Consider the following 22,097-nt stretch of genomic DNA (forward strand, 5'->3'; position numbering starts at 1 on the left):
TAGGGAAAGGTCAGGAGGCTTCGGTAGTACAGTGGCTCTAGCAGTATGGAAATGAAGAGGAAAATAAAGGATGGCTGACTTCTGAATCTCTATAACGAGATTGCTGTGTTAAGGAAAAACCTTTTCTTTACATCAAATGCTCCTTTAAAAAAACCTTATAACATATAACATAGTTGAACTATATGTGGACTGCATCAGAGGCCTAAGAATAATTTAGGCAGTGATTCTATGGCAAAACTTCTTTCAGCTCTCTTAAATTCCTAGTCAATGTCAGGAACATAGCTTTACTCTATGTGCAAATGCTACCAGCGGATCATGTAGAGAAACCCACTTGGTATCACCATTTGTCATACCAAAAAATTACATGCATCTTATGTTCAGAATACAGATGAAACTCAAATCTTTGGTAATGCACTTCAGAAATGGGAATACTTTTAACAAAAATCTTTATCTGGATAAGCAATCATGAATTCTACAACAAAAAATATTTTTACCTGGCAGACTGATCAATAGTTTTGGGGTTTTTTTTTACTAAATTAACATTTACCATGTAGTTTTGTTTGTTTGTTTTTTGTTTTTTTTGTGGTACACAGGCCTCTCACTGTTGTGGCCTCTCCCGTTGCGGAGCACAGGTTTCAGACGCGCAGGCTCAGAGGTCATGGCTCACAGGCCTAGGCGCTCTGCGGCATGTGGGATCTTCCTGGACCGGCACACGAACCCGTGTCCCCTGCATCGGCAGGCGGACTCTCAACCACTGTGCCACTAGGGAAGCCCCTACCACTTAGTTTTTCATGTGTAAACAGGTAAGCAGAAAAAAATACCTACAGACAAACAAAAAGTTCATTATGTTAACCAATCAGGGTCTGGAAACTTCTGCAGTTTTCTTCCCAAGTGTTCTCCGATCAAATCATCTTTTTTTTTGTTTTCCACTAAACAGTAACATAAATACAAATTGTTTAATAATAACCATAAAGTCTCATAGGCTGAGGTTTAAGTATTTATACTTCATATGGTAAGGAGACAGATATTGGACAATTTCTAGACTCCTGAAGATTTGGCATTAAAAACAAAAACCTCAGTCATCAGAATTCCTATTTCTACGTTTGTGACTAACTACATAAATAACCATTGGAAAACAGGACTTTCCAAGCTAACTTTCCAGTTAGACTTTAATCTTAAACGAAGTGTGTATGTGGTTTTATTAATCTACTACAATGCACAAGTTGGATGTCTTTCCATGAATGCTACTTACCACCACTGACATCAACCAATGAAACAGAACACAATACTTACAATTTAATGAAATTCCAACAGCAAACAGTTCCTATGGGTTTTGGTTTCTAATACCTGCCTACCTAAAGTTAATAATACTTATTACCTGTTCAACAATTACAGAAAAATCTTTTAAAGTTAAGGAAAGTTTGAGGTAAATAAAGAATATTCATTTAAGAATGAAATAGTCAAGATTTCCTTTTACTCAAAAAAAAACAAAAAACCAAACACAAAAATCACTTCCAAGAGTCAACCTCCATGTACAAAAAGGCAAGATCAATCACTGGACACAAAGGATATTCCAAAGGTCTTTAAAAATGGTAATTAATCTCAAAAAAGGAAAATTAATTTTAGCTTTTATATTTCATTCATTATCAAGACCATATTTGCTTAACAAGATAATTATGCGATTGATACAAAACATACAGCATTTACACTTAACTGTACAAAATAATTTAAGGTTTATAAAAACATTAGAATGTTTAGAGTTGACTGACACAGTCTTAAATCATCTCTTCTAGACAAGTATAGTAAGGCCACTGATTTCCATTTTATTTCTTTTTTAATAAGTCAAAGAAAGGATGCTGCAATGCTTCATCCAAGGTAATTCTTTTCACTGGATCATATTCTAACATTCTTTGAATCAGGTCAAACAGTTTCTCATGTTCTTCATCATGACAGAGCATAAATTCCTGAGGGGAAAAATGACTTTGTTTAAGAAAGACAATAAAAAATAGTTAAAACAGGTTTTTTTTTTGTTTTTTTTTTTGTTTTACCTTTAATGGTTTGCAGTGTCCCGTAACATATCTACCAGCAGAACTATGTTCCTCCCAATTTAGCTGATTATGATGAAAATACATCTGTTTCCTATAGGAAAGAGAAGTCTGGATTAAATTTTAAGAAAAAAAGAAACCCCAAACCCACATTCTTACCCTGCCCCAAACAGGGGATTGGGGGAAAAGATGGAACCATAGACATCTCTCTATATATACATAAACATACAATTTCTAAAAATCTCAGCAATAATTATATTGGATACCTTATATGGTATTTTTCCTAATCTTGTACCCTCTGAAGTTTTAGTATCCCACCTAAGTTGTACCATATGTGAAACAATGCCAGCTTCAAAAACAGAGGTTCCTAGATCCATTCCTGTAAATTCTGATTTCACTAGATCTGGAATGGGGCTAGAAATCGTTAACAATTCCCTGGATGACTTCTGCGGTGAAGCTATGTTTTGAAACCACTTATAGTATTCTTGTCCAAAGACGTACATGTGGTTTGCAACAGTCTGGAATTCAAATTTAGATAGGACTCCAAAATCAAGCTCTTTTTACTACTCTATGTATTATTTTTAAATCAACCTAGGAAAACATTTATGCAAAGGTTAACCTGAGTATAAAAACACCACTTTATTTACTGGATCACAAAGTAAATATTGCATTACTTTTCAAAAACTTGACTTCATGAAAAAGAATTCAAAATCTACAGTCTTTGGAATAAGCAATAACAACAAAGATGGGTTTTCTATAGTTTGAATATAGGCCACTGCATGTACCCAATAAGGACTTTAATCTTAAAAAGCATACCTTGTTTTCTGAATCATGTGTGTTGGTATGGGTCCTAATATACGTTCCATCATTGCCAGGTGTTCTTTATTATCATTAGTCTAAAAAAAATAGGAAAAAGAAACTTAGCACTTTCCATTTCCCTACACGCACATAAAAGGATAACACAAGAAAACAGTGTGTCCGGGACTTCCCTGGTGGTCCAGTGGTAGAGAATACACCTTCCAATGCGGGGGACATGGGTTCGCTCCCTGGTCGGGGAACTAAGATCCCACACGCTGCGGGGCAACTAAGCCTGCCCACCACAACAAGAGAGCCCGCGAGCCACAAACTACAGAGCCCACACACTCTGGAACCCGCACACTACAAGTGGAGAGAGAAAACCCACGTACCGCAACAAGAGAGAAGCCCACGTGCTGGAATGAAGACCCAATGCAACCCCCCAAAAAAAGTAAATAAATAAATGTTAAGAAAAAAAAAAGAAAATAGTGTTTCCATAAAAGGACTAGATTAGACAGCTATACAATTTATATTACACTCTACTTCAAAGATGGAATAAAACTGAATGAGCTACACTGATTGTCTGATTTCTGAAATGAATTGGTAAGGTTTGTAGAGCTGATTGAGGAACAACTTTTTAAGTATATTTTACTGAAGTACAGTTGATTTACAATGTTCGAATAATTTGTTTAATGTAAAACAGAACAGTTTTCCTTATTTGTATTACTTGCACTGTTTAACTGAGGGATGACTGGGAAGATTACCAATAACCTGGCTACTCATTTTATCGGTTGCTTAACTAACCTCCATTACCCAATGGATAGCAACTTTGTAACACTAATCCTAGACAATAAAAATACAGTCCCAATAATTCTTACAACAACCTTGAGCTAGGAATGTGGGAACATAACTTTCAAAGAGGTTAAGATACTAGCTCAAGCTCATATAGCTCATCAATGAGGAAACCTGAGCTGTGAACCCAAGTCAAAACTCATATTCTTAAATTACACAGTAACAGAGCTTTGGCTAAAGTCGAATAAATTGTTAAACTAAATGGTACACTCCTAAGCAGAGGCTGGAAAGCTTCTTCTATAAAGGACCAGATAGTAAATATTTTAGGCTTGGATGGTCACAGATGGTCTCCACCACATATTCTTTTTCATTTTTTAAAGCAGGCATCAGATAGGATATAGTTTGCCAATCCTTGCTCTGAAGAGCAGAGTCTATGTGCAATGCTTTTTAAATCCATTAACTACTGTGCCTAGCACACTGCTTTCAAAATGTTCTTAAGTCATGACAGGAATAAATAATACAAGCTCCATTATCTTCAAAAAGTTCCTTAGTTGAAGACTATTTTGGAGGGTGGAATTAAAATATAAACCACATCTCAAACCAAAGTTAATAATCGACGCTTAAGGTCTCAGAATGATTTACAATCATAAAACCATCTGAAGGATTTTATATGTGTCAGAATGAAGAAAGCATGCACTGTGCTCAACTTTTTCCTTGACCCTATAGCTTACTACCACAAAACCAGACACCACCCCCTAGAAATGTCCGACAGCTATGTTCTAGATATCAAACTTGTCTACAAACTCAGAGTACTTTTAACAGATCTCTACGGAGTAGACAGAAGTTTGGTGAGGCGCCCCATAGCGGCGAACACATATATTCTGCAACAGCCACCTAAGTGACTTATAATTCATCACAGCTTCCTCCCTCCTCATCCTGCATTGCCATAACCTCAAAGCAACCTTGACAGTATTAGCCAGGAACTTCCTAACCACCCTCACCCCATCCAACAACACACCTTGATCAAATCACAACCCTCTTAAAGTTCTCCAATGCTTACACCACTTGAAGCTTTCAAGACTTTTAGTTTTCCGACATAAGCAAAATTATGAGGAAAACAAGTAGAGACCTAAATAACATTTTCTCCTTTTTGTTCTGCCAAGTAAGCCAATAACTATTATCATTGCATAGAAAGAACATTTTAATACCAAAAAAAACAGGAGAGATAATTTCTAAATGAAAGCCAGAACGGCAACCCTACAAAATCATTTTCATTTTAGACCGGTCTACATTTGGAAACCACTGACTCCTAGGATAAAACAAATACCTTTCTATGGCAAACAAGTCCACTATGAATCAGTACTTGCCTACTGACACCATTTTCCTATTTATCCAAGACACTCCGGCAGCACTATTCATCCTTCCTCAACTAGAGTAGCTTCCTTTATGCCTCTTGCATTTATGAATACCATTTCTTCCTGATATGGCCATCACACACTCTAGTTTTCTGACAAACTCTTACTCTTCCTTATAGGTTGGATTAAACTCCCTATTCCTCAGTGATGCCTTCTCGAAGGAAACTTAACCGTTCACCTTTTCTGGGTTCCCTTCTACATTGTTCCATTATAGCAAGTATCATATTGTACTGTACGTTTTCCCATGTCTATCCTGTGTATGTCTTCCTTGAGGAGAGAGATGCTGTCTTTTCATTTTTATACACACAGTGCTTAGAAATGTGCCTAGGGTGTCATACATGCTTAATACAACTTACTGTTTCTGAATTCTTTCAATAAAAGTACAACATAACCAGCGCTGAATTAAAACTGACCATAGTAACACTAATGTAAATTTATGAAGGAGCATCACAGTAAAATGGATCATAGGAAGTCAATATGAACCATGTGTTTAAAAGCTCCACATGCAGAATGAATTATGACCATTCACTGAGAGTAGTTCATTCAACTGTGGTTTTAGAGAAGGATGACTATTTTGCACATGGAAGTTTACATCTTAAGAATAATGACACTATGGCAACTTTCCAATATGGAAACCAAAACTTTAACATGCCTTTAACATTAAAGCTCATTATGAATCAGTAAGTAACATTTACTAAATACATACCTGAAAGACTGTGAAACCAAGGTAATATTCAATAAGAATGCAACCTATGCTCCAAACATCACATGGCTGAGACCAACCTAAAGCTATTTAAAAACAAAACCAAACATTTTATTAGGCAACAATTTTTAATTGCCAATACACAATATCTTTTCCTATGTGGGTGCTCTCTTTATATAGCCCATTTAGGAGAATATGATAGTAAATTCAGGGTTTACATTTTTAGTTTTATACCAAACATGATTCAGTATGCTTTCAGAGTCCTCCATATCCTTGTATCAACTTACAGTATTTTAACCTGGGGGAGGAGGCATTTTATGGAAAGTAAGAGGGGTGAGCAAATAGTCCATAGTCTCTGAATTGCTTGTGCAATGAGGAGCACTGTTATACCCACTTAACGGTTGTTCTATGAAATTTTACATTTTATTAGTGCAAACATAGGTCAATAATTATCCTCAGAGTGTAATTACTAACCCCTTATCAATTACCATCAGCTTGATATCTGAGTTTATTTCTTCCATTAAAAGAAATAGTACTGTCACATAAATTATGTAAGAATTATAATGGATATTATAAGCAGTGTCACCCATAAGCAGAATTATACAGATATTTAAAGTTCACATAGAGAGGTATCTATATATGTACTTTCAGGTTGTCTATACATGATCATATATACTTTCTCCTTCAGAATTCTCAATAGTAACATTATTCAGAAAAGAAAAAAACACCTAGCCTTAAGTCTCTATCTATTTAGAAAGGAAAAGAGTAAACCTAAACCATACAGATGTTTTAACCTTTTAAAGATTAAGTTTTTAATAAAAAAATAATGTACAAATAAAACCTACTTTAAAAGACATTTCAATTACTTTCAGCAACATTACTGAATTTAAAGACAAAGGAAGAAACAATATATTCAAGGAACTTGACTATGATTTAGCCATTTTTGTTAACCCTCATGGTACTTATCACTTGAACAAAAGGATAATGGAGCATGGTTTCTACTTACAGTAACACATACAAAATCTGCAAATGATAGAGCTTGGATCTAAGATGAAAGTTTTCTTTTCCAGCCACTCCTGTCTCCCAGTCCAGCTTTCTCCCAAGTGACTGTAAACTACCTCATTCTCTTATGGCTCAGCTCTCATACTCTTTGGAATTTCACATCATTCACTTTGACCAACTTCTGTTTACTACCAACACCCAAGACATGAGACTAACTGCCCTCCTCAGTGGTGGCACCTGACAACATCTTCCTCTTCAACCTAATTCTGCCTTAATCCTCAGGAGTAACACTTCACAAACACACAAAGAACCCTTCTAATCTTCCCATCTGTTCATTTCTTTTCCTAAACACCAATAACCCCAATTTCAGATTTATATCAACTATCCCCAGCCTGGCCACACATGGGACTGTATTATTACTAAGAATCACTGTATCTTACGCAATCTAGGAGGAGGCCATTAACTAACTGTAAGATACACCACTGTTTTATGAACCAATAACCAAGAAAAAATGCTGTTTTGTCTTATGTTTCCTCACATGTTAAAATGTGGAGAAAAATCTTCTTCTTAAAATTGATAAAACACAGCAAGTTATCTCTTTTTAAGCTCTGAAAATACCTATCTGTCCACAATCTCCTCCCACACTCTTTTCTTTTACCTTCATTGCAGGCTTCAGTCCTCAACCATGAATACACTTTCTAAACTACTGCAACATAGCAGCTCCTTTCAGACCATACTAAGCAGAAATCCTAGTAACATCAATCTCAAAGATGAGCTCCAAACCTGTGCTATCCTATGTGGTAGCCACTAGCCACATGTGGTTATTTAAATCTAAAAGTTTAATTAATTTAAAATTCAGTTCCTCAGTCACACTGGCTATACTGAAAGTACACAGTAGTCTACGTGTGGCTACTAATGGCTACCATGTTGGATAGTGCAGATATACAACATTTCTATCATCATGGAAAGTTCTACTAGCCAGCACTACAAACTATTCTTAATTTCCTGTCCCTTTTACTAATTCTTTACTCTAGGTAAACATCATTAGTTTGCTTTCACACTCATATTCTCAACTACCCAGTCCTCTTCGACAAAAGGTAAAAAGTGGAAAAGACTGATTCCACAAAGATGTTTTACTATCCAACCTCGGTTGAAACTTACTTTTGGCAAAGTAATATGCTTATACCATTTAACTATCTCCCAATATCACCTGATCTGAATTTTTCCCACTGCCTCCAAGCCCCCAAATCCATCCCTGACTTCCTTGCTCTATCAACATGACTCGGTCTCGAACTTTTAAATTTTGAGGCCTAAGATGTGCTCTCCCTCACTGAGTTCCCTTTTATTAATATTGAAAAACCCTGCACCTTAACTAATTTTCCTTTCCATGCTTTCCCATGTCAAAGATGATCAAAGAAGCTCTCCTCTTAGACTAGCCCCTCTTTCTTCTCCTCTTAACCTCCATCCACCCTACATCTAGACGTCTGCCAGCCAAATCTTTAGCATTTTCCCCAGCACCATGCTTTGTGATGAGACGAAAAGAGGTGCCCACATCGCTTCAAAATCACACTGCTGTCATGGACTTAGCCAATACAGCTTGTTCTCTTATGATCTTGTAAGACTGACTTGTTCAAAAAGAACCACCACCTGGAATATCTTTACAGATGATATCACATTTTTCCCACTCAGGAAAATTATTTATAGCAATGTCCAGACAGCTTTTATGAAAACAGAAAACATTTTCTGTACACTGCTAAGAAAATTACAGCTATCCCCCAACTACCTGCCCCCCAATAAAAGCTACAGAGAACAAAAAATCTCTTTTTCAATTAAAATATCAGGAAGTCTGGTATCTACTAACCCAAAATGACCTCTGGAGCTCTGTAATGCCGTGTAGATACCACAGTGCTATGATGTTCATCATCGTATGTTGCACTTCCTAAGTCAACAATTTTGACATCTGTGTTTTTCAGTGTGCGTTCATCACGTTTCTAGAGATACAGTTAAGTAAACACAAAGATCAATAAAGATATGAAATATTTTATAGCACTATCCAAAAGGCTTGCACATGAATTCTCTTTTTGATTTTCAAAATAACCCCATGAGAAAGGCAAAGGATTACCCTTTTTGGGTTAAACGTCAGGATATAATAAGCCTCAAAGGTAAAATTCCTCATCCAAGGATCACCAAGCTAAATTAATTTTAAAGACAACTACCAAAATTAAAACAAGTGTAACTTACCATTTTTGAATTATACTTGACTACATAGTCAGACTCCACAAATAAAATATTTTCAGGCTTCAGATCTGTATGGGTTAATTTATTATGATGCAAAACTACAAAAGAACAAAAAGACATTATTAGTTTCACTTACAAATTTAATCTGTACCGGGGGAAAGGAGAATTAGTAGTAGAGGTAGGGATCAAAAGTGGTTTCATCTTTACTTGCAACGTGCATTTTTAGTGACAATGGTTTGATATGTTGCTTGTCCAATAAAACCTTTAATTGACTGGTATTTAAAAATTTAACAAGTATACTTACAATTTACTGACTGACAGATCTGATATGCCATTTGCCTGATATGGTCAATTTGAAATGGCAGAAAGCTATTTTCTTTCATGAAATCATAGGTACTAAGTCCCAGGAGTTCGAACACAATACAAATATGACCATGATGATCAAACCATTCTAGCATCTGGACACATCGGCTGAAACAGATCCGAATACAAATAATTCAGTTCACAGAATTCTGATTATTTCATGGAACATAATGGATCACAGTTCCAAGTTTCTTACTTACAAGACATTATTGGGATCAGTACTATTTAAATGCTCCAATACTTTGATTTCTGAATGAGCTGCTTCACGATATGGTCCCACATTTTTTGTGATTTTCACTGCTACATGTATGCCACCCCTTAAAAACAAAATGAAAATGGTAAATGTACAGAAGGGCGTTGAAGACATGTATCCTCTAAAGCAGCTGTCACCAACCTTTTTGGCACCAGGGACCGGTTTCATGGAAGACAATTTTTCCATGGTTGAGGAGAGGGTGTGATGGTTCAGGTGGTAATGCAAGCTATGGTGAGCAGCAGATGAAGTTTCACTCGCTCGCCCACTGCTCACCTCCTGCTGTTAGGCCCAGTTCCTACCAGTCCACGGCCCAGGGGTTGGGGACCCCTGCTCTAAAGCATCATCTTGTTAAGTACCAATCACTCTATGCTATTTTCCTAAAATAATCTTTCAGGGTATATTATAGCAGATCTATAAACATTTTTTCAAAACATTTTGACAAAATATACATTATACAGAGTGATGATTTCTCTTAATACTTAAGAACGTTAATGTTTGTTTCCAAAAGTTTAAATTGACCTAGATTTTATAAGTAGTTTTTTTTTTAAAAAAGGATAAAAATATAAACCTTGAAGATACTACTGCTGAAAACATTCACTCATTCGCCAGGCTAGACCGAATGTGCCAGATGTTGCATTGGAATCACTGTTAAAAAGAGCTTGTCCCATGTACCTCACAGTCTAATGGAAAAGACAGACACTTGAACAACTTATCATTAGGTTAGAAGTGCCTGGTATAAGGTATAGAGAGAAGAAAGAACCTAACCATCAGAGTTAGGGGAGCTCAGACTTCTTCAGAGAAGAAAGACAACTATCAGTTTGTTAGATAATTCTGGCAAAGGAGACACCAGCAATAAGTCATCAAGCCAAAAAAATGTTTAGTGCATTCACGGATGCGAAGAGGTATAAATAGCAACAATGTAGGGCAGCGTGTTTTAGACCGGGGCATCTGTAGTACTTCCTAAAAAGTACAGAGGGAATTCCCTGGTGGTCCAGTGGCTTAAGACATGAGCTTTCACTGCCGTGGGCCCAGGTTCAATCCCTGGTCGAGGAGCTGAGATCCCGCAAGCCATGTGGTGCGGCCAAAAAAAAAAAAAAAAGCCGTAAATGATTTTGAGGAAAAGGATTTCCAAATCTTCAGCTTCCTTCTGTCCTCTTTTCTAAACCTGATCTTCTTGAATACAAGCCAGCAGTCAACCCTGCATTTTTCACTATGGCCTTCCCACATTACAAAAGAGAACCCCATGCACGTGAAATTAATATGGCAAGGTTTGTGCCCCAGGCTGTTTATAAAAAAGAAAAAAAAATTCTTTGAGGCAAAAATTTTTCTAGTGGCTGAATAGCAAACCTATTCCGAACTCATTTCTTTAGACAAGGTCCCAATGAAGTTGTGGGCTGATATATAATCATCAAAATAAATTTTTAATGATTTATCTCCCTATGATGTATAGCATATATCTCAAGACTTAAAAGAATTACTATAAAACTGCTGTGACAAAACTTCTTCTAGTCTCATCTATTTCATCATATGGACAAGTTTTCTAACTGCTAATAAGCTATAAAAATGAACAGTGCTAATAGCTATAAAAATGAAAAATGGATAATGGTGTTAGCTAATGCTACTATAGTAATCATATTGCAGTATATAAATGTTCAAACCAACGTTATACACCTTAAACTTATAAGCTTTCATATTACTTGTCAATTAAAAAAAAAAGAAAAATGGAAACTTAATGTTAAAACAGTAAGATTTATCTATGGACACATGAACTCATTTTTTTAAAGGCCCCAACCATCTCGATAAAAGATATATTTACAATTACATTGTATGTTTTAGGTCTAATAAGTATCAAAATTTGTAACAGATTTGTACTTGATCAATTGAATACTCTTCATTGGAATATCTCAAATACTCAAGTCTTGGAACCTCAAGAAATTTTTAAAAGACCTCAATGGGACAACTAGTGAAATGTGAATCAGGTTGTAGATAAGCTGGCAAAACTTGAAAATACATATAACATGTAAATATAGAGAATGATTAAACACTGTAAAATGTTAACATTTGTGGAATCTGGGTGAAGAATAGATGGGAATTCTTAGCAACTTTCCTAAGTCAAAGTATTTCAAAATATCTTAAAATTTTACTTTATGTTCACATTTTTGTCATAGAGAGGAAAGGGTGATAATAAAAGACACTTAGGATAATATTCTTTATGAAAAGTGAAGTAAAAGTTGAGTTCAAGATAAAGCATTTCTAAGTATTCAAGAAAAGTTTGTTCATGGATGACAGGAGGTATCAAGCTGTTGTATTTAGATTCCCCCAAACATATTTAGAAAGAGAGATATGTTTTTTTAAAAAAAAATCACCATTTACAATAAGCTGGAAATTACATCCTCAACTATTTTATGATGAAAAGTATAGATGTCAATTTAGAAATGTGCAGTTTCCACTAAACTGTTGTAAGACGTTCACTTACAAAAAAATTTGCAACCGCAGAATAGAGATCCTAGAGGAAAACATGAAAATGAAGCAGAGAGGGTCAAAGAACAAAAAGTTTAGTATAACTCATTAAAGAATCTGGACTTTATTCTGTAGGCTTCAAGTAATATAATTTATTTATAGTTTGAGAAGCTAACCCTAACGTGCAAATATTATCCTTTGGAAATAAAAGTTTTTGAACCAAGAAGATTAGACATGCTAATTTATTGTCTCTGCAATTCAAAAGTAGGGTAAAGCACTCCAAATCTCTTATAGAAAGCTAAGGACCTAAGTTCTGGGAAAGTCTTCACTTGAACACTGACATTAATTTCCATGAACTCCATCTGATAAACATTTTCAGCATTCTTGGTCAAAATCCATACTTATGGTAAATAAATCGTACACAGTTCAAGAACTTCTGAATACTTATACCTCCCAGGAAAACACATAGCTACCACTTAAATTCCATTTCATCTAAATTATGGATCCTTCTCCACCAAAAGTATCAGAATGTTCAAAAAAGAAAAACAACAAACTTACATGCCATGATCAATGCACTCTACAACTCTGCCAAAGGTCCCTTCTCCCAAAGTGTTCACGATTTCATCTAAAGTGAGGGGGGAGAAAGAAGTGTAAGTACATGAGTACAAATTATCAGTTATTCAAATAATGAATGCTTAAGTGTGGAATTTTTTCAAATGCTCTCTATTAAAGCATAATTAAGGTTCCAGCCCTCAAATTATTTGATTTTCAGATGCTACAAAAATAATGTAGATAGCTATCTTTCTTGCTCTAATCTCAAATTCCACTGATTATTTTGGAACTTTAGAGTAGAAATATTTAAACTCTATAGAAAAGAAGAAATACAAAAGAACAACAAACAAACCCACAAAAAACAAAACAAAAAAGCAATGAAGAGTTCTTTAGCCCCCCGCTGACAAACTATTCTTAAAAAGATTATTCTGTCTGCAAAGTTTAAAAAGTGTTGAAAAATATTCTATACATCTTGCTTTTAGAACGTCTCCACTTTGACAGATAAGGTGACCCTCTTCATCATCTTCTATACTCCTGGATCTTTTCCTTTGGTGGCTCTTCTGGAACGGCAAGTGGGCAGCACCAAGATCGTCCAGCCAATCAATATAGCAGAGTGAATTCAGGGCAGAATACGCAATTCATTCAGCGGGGAGATATTCAGGCATTCCGATAAGAACCAGGCCACGAAGAGTTGGCAGGAGCAAGTTCAAATTCAGTCCCCAGAGATTCACAGGACACAGTTTATGTTACAGAAGAAAAACATGGCAAGATTTTCAGATAAGTTACTTAAAGTGGCAATAGAAAAAACAACACAATTGTCTCTAAAATACTGACTTAATTGAAGTCTGAAATTTAAAGAATGCAATGTCATGATCTATTAATCTCGTTATAAAATAGCCTATGCTGTGAGTTGAGATGTCTAGTTTGTCAGGAAAATGTTTTAAAACGTCAAGATTAGCTCAAATTGATACTTAGCAATATTTTTAAACATACTTATTAAAATAAAAGGGGAAAATAAAGGCTAATGTCAATGTTTGATCTAATCAATGATAGTTCTACTGAAGAAAACTTGGGGAGGAAAATAATAACTCATACTTTACTGCAAACAAGTGAAGATTCATGAGTGTAAAAAAAAAGGCAGGCTTTCTGGACAATAATTTCCCCTTCAGCACCCACTTTCAGAACTCCAATGGAACTAATTGCAGATTGTGCTATACACAGGGTAAGTATCCACCAGTGCAACTTTCTACATTTGTCTCCAAGTACTGGGAAAGGGGTTTCTTTTAAAGTAAAAAATGTTTAAGATGAAAGAAAAGATGGGTGCTTCATCTTTTTGTATGATTATGTTATAAAAGATAAAAATATTTTTAACATTAAAATCAAGAACCTCATGATCTGGTCTGCAGAAAATGAGTAAATGTGGGCAAATGAGGACTAACTAATAAATGCAGATTAGTTGTAAGAATTTGGAAGTTTCCTTTAAGGATTCAAGTAATATAAACACAATTATATTCATATAGTATTATAAACTTTTTCAAACTTATTGGCTCAGTAAGAGCTTTTACACACAAATAAGTATCCACCCAAAATAAAAACAAAATCAATCATACCGAACGTGACTGATTACTTGAACATTGTCTATTACGCTTCCTTTTAGGACTGCTTCTCCAGCTTCGGACTGAAGATTTACTGCAGTGGATTCGATAACTGCTTTCAACGTCTCTGTGATAACGTCTAGGAACACATCTTTTGCAGTAATCATTTCTGTATTCATCAATGTTAGGAACATATATTTTGCAGTAGTCATTTCTGTATTCATCAATGTTAGGAACGTATATTTTGCAGTAGTCATTTCTGTATTCATCAATGTTAGGAACGTATATTTTGCAGTAGTCATTTCTGTATTCATCAATGTTAGGAACGTATATTTTGCAGTAGTCATTTCTGTATTCATCAATGTTAGGAACGTATATTTTGCAGTAGTCATTTCTGTATTCATCAATGTTAGGAACGTATCTTTTGCAGTAGTCATTTCTGTATTCATCAATGTTAGGAACGTATCTTTTGCAGTAGTCATTTCTGTATTCATCAATGTTAGGAACGTATCTTTTGCAGTAGTCATTTCTGTATTCATCAATGTTAGGAACATATCTTTTGCAGTAGTCATTTCTGTATTCAGCAATGTTAGGAACATATCTTTTGCAGTAGTCATTTCTGTATTCAGCAATGTTAGGAACATATCTTTTGCAGTAGTCATTTCTGTATTCATCAATGTTAGGAGCATATCTTTTGCAGTAGTCATTTCTGTATTCAGCAATGTTAGGAACATATCTTTTGCAGTAGTCATTTCTGTATTCAGCAATGTTAAGAACATATCTTTTGCAGTAGTCATTTCTGTATTCAGCAATGTTAAGAACATATCTTTTGCAGTAGTCATTTCTGTATTCAGCCATGTATCTCCGGTCCCGATAATATCTCTCATTCAAGAACCTTGCTTCTAAATAATGACTGCAAACACATTAAAGGATTTAAAATTACTCTCTTCATTCTAGAACGCTTTAACGTTTAACCACATTTTAACGTGGTTAAAATAAAACATTCTCTCAAGAATTCCTGGTTTCAACAGCTAACTCAATAAAAGAAAAAAATACAAATTGATGAATTAGAACTTATACTTAACTCACAAAACTTAAATAATTTTACTTTAACCAACAAGCAAATGGGTACATATATCTCTATTAATATATACTGCTATGAAGGAACAAACCTTGGGTCAAATCATTCAACATATTCAGTGTTTACTTGATTAAGTGTCCCTTTACCTTCTGGTGAAAGTTAAGACCAAAAATTCACAAAACTGCTCTTCTGAAATTCATCAATCTTATGATATATGCATCTGTAACTAAGCTCTCTTCCTTTTTGCAGAGCCACACACAACATGAGGCAGGCAAAACAGGATTCCTTTCCTTCTTAATGTAAGTTAGGTATCTCTGGCACACAGAGTTCTTGCACGAAGGGTGTATTAGAGCTAAAAGGAATCTTAAATATATTTCAGGCCTTTCATTTTACAGATGACTACACTGAGATCCCTAGAAGGAAAACGATTTGCCATGGTTGTAGAGCACATTCTAAATCCTATTGTATGTGCCAGTATTATTGTACACACCACCTATTCCATCTCCTCTCCTCTATTTCGAGCTTCCTGTATCTTTCTGAGAAATAGTCAACACAGTTTTTGAACGCTGCTTCATGTGCCAAAAATATCCAAAATATATGCCCCTCAAATGAGAAAAGGTTCTTGTAATTGCTTGCTTAGGATTTCCCAACCCCCTACTTCCCTTTGCATTTTGAATTTCCTGTCACTCCTGCTTGTGAAATAAACAAGAATTCAGGGAAAACAGCATCATCTGGTGCCATAGTGCTTACCTTCTTTTTTGATTTTTTTATTTTTTTTGCGGTACGCAGGCCTCTCACTGTTGTGGCCTCTCCCGTTGTGGAGCACAGGCTCCAGATGCGCAGGCCCAGCATCCATGGCTCATGGGCCTAGCCGCTCCGTGGCATGTGGGATCCTCCCGGACCGGGACACGAACCTGTGTCCCCTGCATCAGCAGGCGGACTGTCAACCACTGCACCACCAGGTAAGCCCCATAGTGCTTGACTGCTGAATCTACAGATCCCTTTGAAAATCTAATTGAGAGGTATGGGCCCTCTCCCCTAAGAAACGCACAAATGCGTAAACAAATCTTGGCAAGGAATTTCAGAGATCATGGACCTCAGGAAGTCAATGGATTCCAGTTAAGCAGCCTTGATTTGATGGAAAGAAAAAGACAGAGTCAACTGACCCAGTTTCCCGTCCCCCTCTCTACCTGGGATGAGTATCCTTTTCAACAGTGTGAAGCTTCAAGAGGGATGCACGTGGAGCACTGAGGGAGAGAGGGGACACCTGCCCAGTCAGACACACCAGCTAAAATAATCCTGCAAAGCAATGGAGTGACAGATGTTAACTAGACTGCCCTCACTAACCTCGTTCTTTTTCCCAGAATATGTTGTCATTCTTTTTGCTCAGGAGGCTGGTTTATGCAAAAATAAAGGAGAAGCATCTCTAAAACTGCTACTCAACAGGGCTGGCATCAAATCCAGGCTGGGGAGATGCAGAAGCCCCCTTTCCCCAGTGTCAGCCTTAAGTTCTAGCCATTGGAGAAACAACTCAGGATATTAGGGTCTAAATCTGGGTCTAAGTCAGGGATCTGATCAGTTGCATGGAACCGTTAAGGGAGAGATCTACAATACGTCAAACTAGAAATTACCATACTCTAAAGGGCATCTGTTTAATTCTGTAAGGCATCCTTCCCATAAAAGTCTAAAATGTATCGGAAAACTCTTAACACTAATAATCCTTAGCTGGACTAGTGCATGAAATTAGAGCTGCTGATAATCCATAAATAATCTATAGAATAACAAACATGGAGTGAAGTAATACTATGAGGATAAACTAAAAAGATGAGGACCTCTTCAGCCTACAACAACCGAGCCTTAGAGATTAGATAAACAAAGTCTACAGAATTATAAAGGCTATATGGACAGAGTGAACAGGATGAACAGACTGACTGAATTTCTAAAAAGAGTCACTGAATGTCCAGTGAATATTTCACTGTAGTTCTTTAAAACAGCCAAGACTAATGAGGCTATGGGCATTCATTTTTATTTCCACACAGGTCCTGTGGAAGATAAAAAATATATGAGGCAAAATCCCTGCCAACAAATAACTGTTCAATTTGAGATTACTCACACAAAAATCAAACAAAACTCAACCATGCAGGAAATGCCAAAAGCCTGGATATGAGTGCTTAGGAGAAAAAACTCATAATGCTTAAAATGGTCAGGGAAGATTTCGTGAAAAAGAAGGGAAGAGTTGCATCTTAGAGGGACATCAGGATTTGGATAAAGTAGGAAGTAGAAGAAGTGCCAGGAAAGAAAAATGGCATATTACCATCTTACATTTATAGAGTACTTTTAGCCAGAATGGTTTAGAGATGAGTTTGTCTACATGCTACTTAGGAAATAGTAAGTAGACAATTTCAGCAAGAGCAATTTTCACATAGGGGAACATAGGCAAATAAATAAGCTGGGAACAGATCATCCAAAATCTTGCATGCCAGGCTAAAGGGCTTAAAACAGTGTTTCTCAAAGGGTGGTCTGTTTATTAACAATATCGAAATACTGAATTTTTAAAAATGAAGATCCCTGGACCCCAGGTCAGACTCACTGAATAATCTGGTACTATGCATTTTAAACATACCTCCAAAGTGATTCTATTCACACTAAAGTTTGAGAATCACTGGTTTAAGGCTTGATACTCTATGTTACAACAAGACATTTAAGGATATAAAATGTGTTCACAGTGTTCACAGCCACATCAGTCTTCCTGTGTAGAATTAATTGATTCAGCTTGTAGGAAGGGAGCAATTCACAGGCTACTTACAAATCAGAAAGAAAAGACACTCTGAAATATATAGGAAAAAAGGTAAGATAATTGATCTACAATAAAAGCGCTGATAAATCATAAGAAAAATATGCTTTAATAGAAAAAATAGGCTAAGAATACAAACATAATGTTCACAATCAACTAGACTTCAATTAAAAAAATACTCAAGTGTTCAATAAGCACATGACAGAGGACAAATTCAGCAGAAATTTAAACATTCAAATGAAAACACTATTCTTGGCATTTCAAAATAGACAAGATTGGTGACAGCATGTCGTAGGGAGTGTAACTTGGTACAAACTTTCTAGAAAAATATGTGGAAAAATATGTGAATATGTAGCAAGAGCCTTATAAGAGTTCACACCCTTTCACTTGAAACTGTCCCTTCTTAGAACCTATTTTCAGGAAATATTCAGAGGCAAAGATTTGTATACAAAGATAGTTTTCAGAAGAAATAACTTTACATCCAAATGGGGGACTAGCATCCTACCAAGAGTACCTTCTTTATATGCTTCTGTATTTTTCAGTTTTTTTCCTATAATTTTACAAAAAAACACTCTTATAAAGTTTTGAATCTTGAAAATGACTATTAGATTACTCCAGATTACGGAGAGCAATTACCACCAGACATCTCTGGTGCCAATATCAAAGAAGAAACTATTGGCCTAGTGGTTATTGCACTGACTCAGTATCATCTTTCTGTGGTTAATTATGAATATGAATAACTGTTCATCATTCATATCACTTCCTTTCGACACATACAATGCATAATAAATCCATGAATGGTTAGTACTATATGTTCAGCCTTACAGAGTATTTTGTAGTTATCTTAATATAGGGTACAGATATTCTTGTATAATACATTAATTAGCTCAGGTCATTGAAATCCTGGCATAGATTCTCCCTCTTCCCTCCATATGATAGTGTGTGAAGAATGATTAGTCTGCACTGATTAACAACAAGCTCACTGTTCTACAGAACAAGTCTGTTTTGGCATGGAGAAGGAAAAAAATTGCATACTGTTTTTTAAAGTAACCCCAGTTGGCTAATTTAGAAAGCAATCTGGCAAACAGTCCCAGTGGAACATCTGCACAAAACAAGGAGAAAACATAGAACCAACAAAAACAAATGAGAAAGGGAAATTAATGGAGGACAGAATGAAAGAAACTCTATTCACCTAGGCTTTGTTTAATCATTTAGGAACTTGAAAAATTCCTTCAATTCTATATAAACGTAGTACCTCCAAATTTTACACGGGTAAGAATACAACAGAACAGGACACATGCCATTGGAAGTTTTTATTGAGGCCCTTCTTACAACAGCCAAGCTTCTAAAAATCCCAAACATATCCACTGGCCTTATCTACAAATATAACCTGTAGAATACAGTATAGGCAACTAATCCCCAACACACTTTAACATTCTCACACACCACATGCTATTTTTCTCATCTGGATGAACTCTTCCCCACCCTTCATTAGCTCTCATTTGTGGAACCCTAAATAAGTGCCCCAATGTACAGCTCTCCCTACTACATACAAGTTAAAGGCACTCACTGGTCCTTTAATCACTTACTTAACTGTCGTGTGTCTCATTTCCCACAACTATATTACTGGCAGCTGGGACTCCATCAACTGTCTCCTACAGCTCCCAAATGGACACAGATATGTGAGAGCAGGAACTCTGTTCTATTCACAGCAGTGGCTAGCATATAATAGGCACTCAGTAAATATTTTCTGAATGAGTATTTGTTGACTGATTTATAAAACAATCTGACAGATGAAAGTTATATAAGCTAATGACAAGTCATTACAACTATTAGTGTTAAAATGGTACTAGTTCAAGCGTAATTTACCAATAAGATTCTTTAAGCTGGTGATGTGGTTTACAATGTCTGTTCTCTTGTGTACTACTGTGGGATCTCCTTTTCCGTTTGTGCCTTCCACTGTAGCTTTCATGTCCCAGGCTTTCTCTGTTATCCCAGTCAGGGCAGTGAGTTCTGTTGGAATGACTCATCTGTTAATGGAAATGAAAAGTGAGTTGTGGAATTTACAGATGGTTATATTTAGTAAATAAAATATTTCACATTACTATTAATTCAATAGAAAAACCCCAGCACATGGGGTCCTACAGGTTCTAAAATCTTCGTAGGTAATGGTTCCCAAGGCATGGAGGCACTGTCCCACTGGTATGTCAGATGATTCTAAGTGGCATACACACCTAGCACTAAATGATAACACTGTGAGACCTGAATGCATTTTCTTTCCGTTCTTCTGGATAAATTCTCAGCTTGGTGCATATCTTCAACTAACACTTGCTAACTGCCATTTTTAAAAAAAGAGTCAGGATTCAGGCTTACAGCCTTCAGTAGACAACAATATCTAGCTAAAAATTAATAACTTTTTTGGTTTTATTTTTATCATTACCTTCTTTCTATGGCAAATTATTACTAATCTCTTAAGTTATTGATATAATCAAATTATTAAGTTATTGATGTTAACTTTAAATGTGAACTAATTTAAAACAAATATCACAAGTGTCATGCAGCTTTGTTGAAATACTGTGATACAAATAACTGAAGTCAGAGAAACACTTAGGGATAGAATATAGGAGATGACTGTTTATTTTCAGATCATCCTGCAACCATTCTTAAAATTAAACATATTTGTTATAGATCTGGGGTGACTAAAGAAATGAACCTATAAGGATGAATAGGGTCACACTGAAATCAGATAATTGTGACAATTCCTTGACTCCATCTACATCCTCACAGGTTCCATTCAGGATCACGATCTGTGTTCTAACAATGCCATCCCTATCTGCCTCTTCCCATCTTAATTCTTTCACAAAGCAGTTAAGTTTTTAACAGTGATGTCCAAACTGTTGAAGAGGGTGAGGTTCACAACTCAGCAAGGAGCTGAAAACAGGTAAAATGGAGCAAAACCAACTTAGTTAACCTCCTTCAGTTAGCCCAAATGACTCAGTAACAAGCAGACAAATTCAAGTAAAAAATTTAAAAGATTTCAAATGAATTAAAAGACTTTAAAATGAGGCATCTCCTGGGAGGTATTCCCTAAGAAAATGTAGGTATCATGCCATCAGGGACCGAAGCCACCAAATATTTAGATCTTTTAACTCACTTCTCTTGTTGATTCTTAGGTCCAACAAAAATCCTAAAACTCGAGTCAGGGTTCTCACTGGAAATTGATAAGTGAGCATTCTGATTTACATAGTCATTTGAATATGGGAAACTGAAATAAATGACATTACAAATTAACCTGAGCCAAAAGACCATCAGAAAAGCCATCAAAAAAATTATATTTCTAGTGGAATTCTTCTAACCCTTCAATTACCCAAATTATATTTTAACCACATAGGAACTCTTTAAAATTGTTTAGTTAAGCATTCTTAAATCATAGCAAGCAAAATTACAACATCTGATGACTGAGGTTTATTACTATGATTATTATAATGCATTTTTTGCAAAACACGTGTGTCTGCTTCAGTTTTGGTTTTTTCCTTCTACTATCAGTAGGCCATAACTAGCTCACCAAGGCAGAATTCTTAAATAACCACAGTTATCAATATGCAAATATTAAAATAAGCATCTTGGGAGAGCCAAAGGTTTTTATTTCTCTAGCCAAGTTCATTACTTTAAATTTAATTCAGCTGATAGGAAGCCGTCCCCCCCCCAACACTACTGTTCAGAAATATTTTCTCAGGAGGCCAAGAGAAGAATCCCAGATCCAGGTTATACAGATTAGGTTCCTTCGCATACAAAAAAAGAGAAAAACTAGCTAGAATTATCACACTATTTCTTATTAACAAAGAATCCTACATGTTAGAATCATCGGACATCCTTCAATAAAAACATCAGATACAACAAACATCAGATGTTTATATCCATCGTAGAAACCTGATTCTCTACTGCCCTTTAACACCCTATATTACCCGACAATTTGATGTTATCTATATAAAAATATCTATGTAGGTTA

The 22,097-nt window shown here is 35.8% G+C and overlaps 1 protein-coding gene across 4 annotated transcripts; it reads right to left on the bottom strand.

The window, feature by feature from the left end:
- Positions 1–1,814: 1,814 nt before the first annotated feature.
- On the bottom strand, positions 1,815–20,118 carry LOC309797493 (dual specificity protein kinase CLK4-like; the record flags this gene model as incomplete). 4 transcript variants are annotated; one of them, XM_082646008.1, is made up of 14 exons in its annotated part: positions 1,815–1,964; positions 2,049–2,139; positions 2,862–2,941; positions 5,754–5,836; positions 8,614–8,743; positions 8,994–9,088; positions 9,295–9,461; positions 9,554–9,670; positions 12,625–12,691; positions 13,088–13,178; positions 14,229–14,364; positions 15,040–15,126; positions 19,124–19,190; positions 19,958–20,114. In XM_082646008.1, the coding sequence occupies 14 exons, from the start codon at positions 20,058–20,060 to the stop codon at positions 1,824–1,826; spliced, it is 1,455 nt and encodes a 484-aa protein (XP_082502134.1). In that variant the 3' UTR covers positions 1,815–1,823. The 4 variants fall into 4 exon arrangements, with proteins under 4 accessions (XP_082502134.1, XP_082502135.1, XP_082502132.1 ...); XM_082646009.1 differs by having other exon boundaries at positions 14,229–14,360; positions 15,036–15,126; XM_082646006.1 differs by lacking the exon at positions 19,124–19,190 and having other exon boundaries at positions 19,958–20,118.
- Positions 20,119–22,097: the final 1,979 nt, after the last annotated feature.

This window comes from Mesoplodon mirus (genome assembly GCF_964341445.2).
Source record: "Mesoplodon mirus genome assembly, contig: HAP1_SCAFFOLD_631, whole genome shotgun sequence".
NCBI classification, from domain to species: Eukaryota; Metazoa; Chordata; class Mammalia; order Artiodactyla; family Ziphiidae; genus Mesoplodon; species Mesoplodon mirus.